This window comes from Tarenaya hassleriana, unplaced genomic scaffold (assembly GCF_000463585.1).
Source record: "Tarenaya hassleriana unplaced genomic scaffold, ASM46358v1 Cleome166, whole genome shotgun sequence".
In the NCBI taxonomy this organism is placed as follows: Eukaryota; Viridiplantae; Streptophyta; class Magnoliopsida; order Brassicales; family Cleomaceae; genus Tarenaya; species Tarenaya hassleriana.
Window position 1 is genome coordinate 42,055 of NW_010965082.1, and position 10,147 is coordinate 52,201.

Consider the following 10,147-nt stretch of genomic DNA (forward strand, 5'->3'; position numbering starts at 1 on the left):
ATCAAACCCTACTCGTTGCCTTTACATTTACATCATTACCTTACACATGGATGTAGATATGTATGTATATATATATATATATGTATGTATGTATGCATATATGTATGCATAAGTTGGTACGTACATACATGATACATCACGTGATACATCATCCACGGCCTTAGTCTCAATTAATGCTCACAGATGTAACTTAAGTCACCCAACAGATCGCGGGCGAGTGGTCAAGTTTGGGGTAGGAGGTAACTCCACCTTGAAGTTGAGTGTTCGATTCCTAACTGGTGGGGAGGGAGGTAATTTCTGGGTTTATATGATCCATATACATAACGAACCGGAGGTTTACCTAGTCAGTGCACCCGAAGGATAGCAACTAGGGATCCTCCGTTATAAAAAAAAAAAAAAACTTAAGTCGTTCGTGTGATCCTTCCTATTTTTTTTTAATCTTTTTCTTTTTCGAGGATGTGAGTTTTGCCTGGTTCTCTCGTTATATGGCTGGGTATAACAATCAAGCCAACGGACCAAACCATAAAATATGTACTATGGTAGTGATATATATATATATATGTATATATATATTGGAGTTGTTATATATACTAAATTTTAATTTATAAGGAAGTGACGACTTTCCAATATTTTGGGGAATTTAAGCAATTTCTAACAGATGACCCAATATTATTGGATTAAAGTGATTAACGATATCTAAAAGATGATATGAAGTTGTGATAATGCCAAATAAAAAATACATAGATTTGTTTTATTATAAGCAAGTTCATTAAAAAAAGTGCACTATTGATTCAGAATTGTTAAGACTTGGGAGATCTAAAATTCTGATAAATTCCTGTGACAATAACAGAGATCAATGCGAGAGGTATTTAAAAATTTACGGTTCATTTTATTCCGCATCCATATCTACTATATAATATTTGTTTTACATATAATTTATAGATAATGTTTTTAAGGATTAAGAATTATTCCTATATTGATATCAGAGCCTCTAAAATATTTTTGATATCCTATGGTTGATGAGATTTTTTTTCACAAATCTGTTATTAGAATATTAAAATCTGAATTTTTGATGCAATTTGATTGATCTAAAATTTTATTGCATTCTGGATTTTATGTGTTGTTGAAAAATATTTTCATTATTATGACTATCGATTAAAAGGTTTTTAGGGATAAATAAATCTGTAAGTTTTTTTTAAAAAAAATCCTAATAATATTGTATAGTATCTTTATTTTAAATGCGAATTTTGTTGCTTGAGTCGATCTCGATAGAATTCTGTTTTTAGAACTATTTTTAAAACACAGCCGGACAGCAATCTGTAAAAAAAAAATGGAGGCTTGTGGGTCTCTTTGAAAGAGAGAATTTTATGGTTTCCCTGTTTTAAATTAAAAGATTTGGGATTTGGGATTTGGTCCAACAATTTAATAAAAGTGTTTTGGACTTCGACCAATTAACTTTTTGGGTTTTTTTGACCCATATATATATATATTTTTTTTGTAAAAAGGAGTTTTTTTAAAGATATTCGGGCCTTAAGCCCAAGTAGGTACATTTCGAGGCCGGATGTCTGATGGGCCGAAAATCGGACTCAAAATCATTGTGACCCATTCAAGGCCCAGCATGTGAGCCTATGTTCCTGCTGGAGAATACGCTGACTTGACATATAGTTGCGTTTAAGTTATATTTATGCGCATAATTCGGATTACTCATGGAGATGAAATGTTTGGTGATCCGATTAGAGAGTAGCTACTAACACCTATTAATTATAATAAAATTATACGTTATTTTTTAAGGATCATATTAAGTACGACATGAATTGATTTACATTAGAAAGTTAGTCCACCGATAAATTTTATGTCATATGATTTTATATTTTTGATATCTTTATATAGATAAAACATCATATTTTGAATAGTTGCCTCGATTTTTGAAATAAACGTATATTTGATTATACTATATAAAAAGATGAATCATCACCTATTACGGATGAGAGTTTATCTAACGAAATTGAATTTTATGAAACGTTGGAGCGATCTAATCGCCTTAATGTTATGTTAATAAAGATGAATACCTCAAATAACATTTGGAGTTCACTTGAATAATATGAAAATGTCTATGAGTTAATGAAGTATATTGACGATCAGTTTGAGCCTTCAGATAAAGCATTAAAAGACACCTAAATTACTAAGTTTTCTATTTTAAAACTTGTCGGTGTTGAAGGAATACGTGAGTATATCAAGCAAATAAAAGATATAGCGGTTCGACTAAAGAAACTTTAGGCTACTTTACCATGTTTGACTCTTTCTTTGTTCATCATATTCTAAACCATCTTCCACAACAATATGGACCTTTTAAGATCTGTTATAACACACATAAAGATAAATCGTCAACAATGAACTATTGACCATGTGTGTTAAGAAGGAAGAAAGGTCGTCTATAGAATCGAGATAAGTGTATTTGACAACTCAAGAGAAGGTCAAATATCAAGCCAAGAGAAAAGGCAAGGAACAAATGAAGAATTATTATCAGAAATGCATCCAAAGTATTTTTTTTATATATATAAGAAGAAGAGACACATGAAGAATTATTGCTAGAAATTCTAAGTTTGGCTCGATAAGAAAGATAATCTACTTTCACTCGTCTGTTATGAATCTAATATGATCAAAGTTGATCACAGTGGATTGATTTTGATTCCACAATCTATTTACAAATTCTTTATAGGGTTTAAAAAACTCAAGAAGTCAATGAGAAGTGTGCAATACATCTATTCAGAAATAAAATGCGCTCATGATGCATTGCAAACTAGTGTCGGAGATACGAGTTCGAGGATAAATCCCGATAACGAGCATGAGGATGAGCTATATGTTCCGAATGAGCCGATCTTGGTCCGATTTGATGAACTCACATGCTAAGAACCCTAGTGAAATCCAACATGATATTCATACAATCCACTTTCTTCATGCATGTTTCAACGTTCAGCCAAGCATTTCCGACTATCCGAGCTAACTTGTTCATGGCTTGTATCTCCCTCAATGAACACATCTATTTACGACAACCTATTGGGTTTTATACTAGAAAACAATTTTTCTCATTTGTAATTTGATGATGAAGGTTTGAGATACGAAGAAACATGGTGGGTTCTGAAGCATAGAAAAGTATCAGTGAGATGCATTTAAGTATCGAAGGATATGTTTGAAGAGCCAACCACGAGTACTCAAGTGGAAATGGGTAATTAGTAATGATTTAAAAGTAATCGAACCATGAATCTGATACAGATTACAGAGAAAACTATCTCAGGTCCGAGATCTAAGACTCTAACAGGATTGGACTTTGAATATCGTTTGATAAGTTTCCCAGTGAGGCAAGAACAATCTCAGTTCCTCAAGTAACTTACAGGTATATTCATTCCAAGCCACGATCACAGCAGACAGACCCATCAAGTCCAACGAGTTCTTCCCGTTCTCAAAGCTCGAACACCCGAAAATCTTGCTTACCAATTCCGGCTTGTCGTGCAGGAAAACGGACTTTAGGGCACCGATTCTTTCCAACTGAGGTTTGGACAGAGGGCTAATCTCTTTCACAATGTGTTCTCCAGCATTCAATGTCTCCAGTTCATGAGCCTTCCAGTGGTAGAACTGAACTACCTGTTGGACACAAAGAAAACAGGAAAACTAGCAAACCTTTTTGAGTAGATACGGCAGGCAAGTAGCCCGAGCTAGACAAACAAATAGGTATAACCAGGTGAAGGACCAAGAACCAGTCTTCTTAAGTTTAGAATGAGTACTGGTCTGATAGAAAAGAGTGCAAGTCATCATGTACGATTCAAGGGGCCTGTGTATACCTGAAGGGCATGCAAAATGTTGGCGAATTTCCAGTTAAACAATTCTCCTCCTTTTGCTAGTTGTATAGGTCCCATGAGTTGTTCTGAAAAGTGCTCGAGATTCTCGTGTTCTTGGGAGAAATCTGAATCAAAACCAAGGACATGCAACCTCGCCATGCAAATGTTAAAACCTATGCTCTGACTACCAGCTTCTTGATCGGGAGAAAACCAATACATGTTGCTTGATGCAGGCAATGGGAGACAAGACTCAAGTGATCCGCTGAGAGGAAGAGATGGGTGTCGGGAAAGACGGGAAACGAGCTTTGAATCCTCATCATGGGATGAATCACGACTGAACCAAAGTGTAAGAGTCAGTCTTTCTCCATCTGATACCTGCAATCTTCCGTTTGTTACTACTTACACAGAACATAACACGTACGCACAGAATGAAAGGCTCTTATTCGTACCTCATCAACAGAATGGATATTCCGGCTATCAGCTGTGTACAAGATTACATCCTGTTTGGAAACAAGGAAAAAGTAAATCCAGTCAAGAGTCTTGAAATCTGATTAGTCACCAGAATTTCACTGTAGTCACTGTAAACACATTCAGATCTAACAATCATCAAACATATCGAACAACAAGATAGATATACTAATTATCTAAAGGGACCTACACCAGCAGAAGGAGCAAAGGTTGCTGGTTCTCCACTCTGGAAATGGAAAAGTCCGCCATTGAAATCTTTTCCGTAACTATTCAAGTAACAAACTGCCTTCAACCATAAAACCTGAAAGTTATCACGATGCTACAAGGATGGCATGATGATGATGATGATGGGGGTGGTGGTGATTAATACAAACCGTGAAGTGTCTTTGTTTTAGATAGGGTCTGTTATCATCGCTGTGCCATCCAATGTTTGCTCCTCTGCACCAGCTGAACCAAACAGAAGAACATCTTTGTCACAACGTCACTCTTACCTCCTTTTCTATGTTCTGTAGGAAACCAGTAACAACACTACTAAACCTGACTAAGCCGGTGAATTCGATGAACAGCTCGAATTCACACCCGAACGCCTCTTCAACTTTTTCTTTTAACCTCTCTGTTTCTCAAAAGATTGAACAACCATGACACCAATATCAACACATCATGGAAGCTGATTACTGGTATGAGATCATGAACAAATACCCAAGAAGTGTTGTGTAAATCGATTAAAATATGGCCTTTTCCCCTGATCTTATCAACCCAAAAACCTTGGATACAGAAAGACGAATCAAGTAATTGGAAAACCCACTTTCCGAATCCAACCTTCATCTCGTGAATAACCCAAGCAAGGAAGAGGAAATGGGCACCTCTGATGGAGACGAAAGGGACGATGAGATGAGCAGAATTGGTGGCGATGAGATGAGAGAGAGTGGTGGAGAAGACGTTGGGTCTGTACCCAACCGTACTGCAACTCTTGTGTATGAACTCGAGCTCCTGCTCGAAAACGCATCATCAATAATTCAATAGCCCTAATTTGCAGAAATATAGACACACCTATACAGAGATTTACGCAAACATTATGAGATTATGAAGAAAAGCCACGACGACCTTGCATTCCTTTCGTCTCTTTCCTCCCGCCGTTTCGACCGAACCCGAACTCGATCCGGGTCAAGTCTTGGTCTTGCGTTGTTTACGTCATGGCTGGGCAAAATATCCGGAAAAATCCGAACCGATCCGTTATTCGATTCGTATCCGAACCGAAAATTCGGATATCCGGAATTTACGGATCGGATACGGATATTTATTTAGAGATATTTATCGGATACAGATCGGATACGGATATTAAAATTGAATTATCCGACATATCTGATCTGATCTGTATTTTGTAATAATATTATTAAATATAAAAATAATTTGATATGAAAATTTAAAATGCTTAATATTTACATGTTTTTTAAGAAAAAATGATTCAAAAAAATTTTTATATATATTGAGGTTTATAATTTTAATCTTTTGAATATTAAGATTTATTATATTTAATGTTTTGAATTTTGAATTTTGAATATATTTATATGTGATAAATTATAATTGTATTTGTATTTGAGTTGATTTGAAATATTTAAATTATGAATTTTAAATTTATGAATATCATTTATCTTAAATAGATTATATATTTTATTTACATTAAAAAATTTTATTTAATTTAAATTTAAAATTTTATAATATTTTAGGGTGTATACGAATATCTGCAAATATCTTTGATTTTTACGAATATTCGAAGTTGCGGATATCCGAAAATTACACATCGGATACGGATAATAAAATCGAATATTTGTGTGGATCAGATACGGATATGGATATCTTAAAAATCCCGGATATCCGATCCGTAACCACCCCTAATTTCCGTTCCATTAGAGTTGTCAAATGGATCGGTTTAATTGGCTTACAACCTAATAATAAATTGATTTTGGGTTTAATATTTGCGTTCTTTTAATTATTGGATTAAATAAATTTTAACCAATAAGCTAATGGGTTTTATAGGTTTGCCCATTAACCCATTTAACCCACTTTAAAGTTTAAAATATTCCATTTATTTTTAGAAAGGAAAGTACGTTCAATACAAACACTTGTTGTCATTGGATCGAAATAGCATAACATATATTTTTGGAAAGGAAACCACGTTAAATACAAACACATATATATGTGTGTGTGTGTCAACAATCAATTGCCAAAGTAGAAAAACATTTATAAAATTATCCTTATTCAGTATATATTTAAATAATAATTCATGTTTTTGGAAGACGTATAAATACTATATACGTATTTACAATTACCAACATATAGACAAAAAAGAGTTTATTAATTAAAGGATATTAGTAATACATATATATGTAGATATATATATTTACATACTAGTTGGATTATGTCTCTCTATATATGATACATGTATTGTGCTGGTAAAAGTTAAAGTAATATATTCGTTAGATTAACTTGACATTTTGTCATATATAATAGTATCATTAATATCTAATGATAATAAATTAAATGATGAAATAATTGGTTTAATTAATTAATGGGTTGATTGAGTTTAATTGGGTTTGTTGGGTTAACCAAACATATTTAATTTTTGTTTTGTTTTTAGTGGATTGGGTTAACCCAATCCCAAATTTAACACAACCTTATGAGTTTGGGTTTAATGGGTTGTATTGCCTAATTTGACAAATCTACATTCAATGTTGATTTTAAAAGATAATTTACTCAAATACATCACCTCTACGCCTTGACGCTTGTATTTCAATGGTACATTTAAAAAATAGAAACAATTAGCAAATATCTTATTTACTTTTAAAAAAACTAGAAAAAGACCATATACCCTACAACGGAAAAAGACCATATACCCCTTGATAAAAATAGCATGTGAAAAATATATGCATATGTGCATCATATTTTGGAAATTGTATGTAGATAAAAAAAAGATGACAAATTTAAGATGGTTTATATGTTGCTGGTTAGTCATCTCATAGGACACCAATATTCAGAATATGTTAATCCGTTTTTATTGAAAATCATTAATAATGTGGACGTTTGTGAAAATTTCACTTAGAGAACATTCACCTTTAAAAATATTCATGGATAATTATTTGAACAATCACAAGAAGCCATTCAATCAATGAAACTTAACATGATTCATAATTCCGCTCACGGTAAATCATTTAAATTAATAAAAAGTAAATTATTGTGAATGAAATACATTATTAATATTTTATGGTTGATATTGCATATGTTGTCGTTCGATTGTATTCCTAAACTTCGTTCTGACGGAATATATAATGAAGTGAGATTGGAAGGTAATATGAACCAAACATGTCTTCGGAGATGTGTAAAATATGTTTCATCCTGAAAAAAAAAGTATGACATCAAACAAGGATTGACAAAGGAGCTTCGAGGTTTGGAGATCGTTGATAATCTCTTGTGAGAATTAAAGAAATCATATTTTCATACAATATCTTAATTGTATTCTATGTAGTGATTGACAAGGTGATTGATAGTTTGATGGCTCATTTGTTTGAAGATATAAAATCTGTGAAATGAAAGGATATACTCGAGCCTGATGTGAAATCTCGATTTAGAGTGCCAATGATGTAGAAGCAAAAGAAAATGAAAGCATCTGTTTCATTTCAAAAAAGATGAAGGCGAAAATGTTGAAGAATCGGGGAAAAAATGTATTCGTTCATGCATTCAAGACTATTAGATCGAGAGATAAAAGGCTAAACTTTAGATAGTGAAGTTAAACTCAAGAGGGTTATCTCTATCAAAGAGATTTGATTCCTCCAAATTGGATTAATAAATCACAAAATCTGCATCATCAGAGAAAATCCTTACATGTAAAACAATCCCTAAGCCTACAGTATTTTACTATTAATAGTTTATTCATTGATTGCTTTTGTCTTATTGATTTCTGCATGTTTGTTACATTCACATCATCCTTATTTTCATCTAGATCGAGTTTCGGATAGGATTTTGATTCAATTGTCTATTTTTTCTCTGTGTTCGACTTTAGTTGTTATATATGATCCGTACATTTACGATATTTGCGTCTAGGTATAAATTAAAGATAGATTAGATCACACCAAGATCGACATAACTTCTCTCAAAACGAAGATAAACCATGTGTTTATAAGAAGGTCAGTAAGAGTGTGCTAGTTTTTCTTGTTGGGTTTTCCTGTGATCTCAAGAGCGAATCTAATTCCTAAGAGATCAGTTCTAAGGTTTGCGCAGCGGATGAAAAACAAAAATTTTGATGAAACCCTAAAACCTACCATGCATGATCTTGTAGAAAGTTAGAACGCTTACCTCAATCAATACGGGGCCTGTATCAATTGAAGAACGCGTCTGATCACTGTAGGCAGGAAGAATACATTGCCCTCTACACGTATCCACACGGCGGAAAGGATTCCAACGGTTGGAACTTGTCTGCTAGGACTGAAGAACGCTTTCTTCTTTACGCAAGGGTTTCAGGGATCTTTCTCTTAGCTTTCTCACTCTCCAAACCTCTCTCCCTAGGGTCTGAAAATCGTGCCAAAAGAGTTGGTTTGCGTTTCCATAAGTTTCTTCCCTTTAAAACCCTAATTAGAGCGAGTTTAGTAAATCCCGACGTCTGGACCGATCGGTCTGGAGCTTTTTAATGTCTGGACCGATCGGTCTATAGGTCCGGACCGATCAGACTGGAACAATTTCCGGACTGTTTTCTCCGGACCGACCGGTCCACGTGTCTGGACCGATCGGTCTGGGTTGGCTGGACCGATCGGTCTAGACCTTCTAGACCGGTCGGTCTGGCCTCCGCTCCACCGAAATTTTCTCGTCTCTTCTCGCGCATTTGTCCTTTCCTGTGTATGTGACCCTGTAGGCTCATCCGATATAGCAGTATAACCCGAAATCTCTATTCCGGATATACAAGTCATAGGCGGTCTCTAGCAAGACACTATGACTACCTATCTCGAATAGAGTTTGTTCGTGATCTTACGAACGCCAGTGATGATTCCGGTTGATGATCCTTTTGTATCACGATATCATATGTCGAATATAAGGCATGGACAAGCCACCTTATCTGATTCGACTGCTTTCTCGTTCACTGAGTTCGACTGTCTGAAATAGACGATGTTCGTCTATAGTGCGACCACACATTTCTACAGTCTCTCCCACACGAGGGGCCCATCGATATCTCTCTCTTTTACGAGAGGTGCAAATTCCGTCTTGATTATCTACAATCCAGCACATGATTCGTTTCGTACCTGATACACGCCTTTATAGTCCTCCTGTTACGCAGGACGTTTAACATAATCAAAGCACGCAACTCCTCATGTTGGATTCCGTAGACATCTCAGGTCTTAGGATCCAATCATGGAACCGTCATATGAGATTCAAGTCACGACGCTAGTCCATGTGACAATCTCATGCGGGTCAATCCAGCATTCCGTTCTCCAACGAATACCTATGATCGTGATCGTATCCAATACCTATGATCATCTATATGATCATCAATCACACATCATACTAGTCTTAGTATATCATTATTTCCACAATGATACATGACTAGGGAGTTTAGTATTCTTCATAACAATACATGGATTTCATAACACATAAGTATGCACAATATGTAATGAATAAAACACTCATCCATCCATAAATAGACCGAAAGTGTCAATACATCAAATGCATCCAAGTAAAGCTCGCAAACAGTACATCATAGAGCACTAAACCAACAATCTCCCACTTGCTCTAATCATGAACTACTAAACATCTAATGTCCATATCCCTAACATGACCCTCATGCTTCGACGAAGGGA

General features: G+C 34.8%; 1 protein-coding gene across 1 annotated transcript in view; it reads right to left on the reverse strand.

Moving 5' to 3' along the window:
* Nucleotides 1-3,209: 3,209 nt before the first annotated feature.
* LOC104809799 overlaps nucleotides 3,210-10,147 on the reverse strand; it is a 33,970-nt gene continuing 27,032 nt past the window's right edge. The window contains exons 4-11 of the mRNA XM_010535877.1: nucleotides 5,406-5,426; nucleotides 5,168-5,294; nucleotides 4,842-4,917; nucleotides 4,679-4,751; nucleotides 4,495-4,590; nucleotides 4,286-4,336; nucleotides 3,840-4,211; nucleotides 3,210-3,642 (exon numbers count right to left, since the gene is read on the reverse strand). Of these exons, the coding sequence (XP_010534179.1) occupies nucleotides 3,313-3,642; nucleotides 3,840-4,211; nucleotides 4,286-4,336; nucleotides 4,495-4,590; nucleotides 4,679-4,751; nucleotides 4,842-4,917; nucleotides 5,168-5,294; nucleotides 5,406-5,426 (1,146 nt within the window). The 3' untranslated portion in view covers nucleotides 3,210-3,312. The remainder of the gene's footprint in view (nucleotides 3,643-3,839; nucleotides 4,212-4,285; nucleotides 4,337-4,494; nucleotides 4,591-4,678; nucleotides 4,752-4,841; nucleotides 4,918-5,167; nucleotides 5,295-5,405; nucleotides 5,427-10,147) is intronic.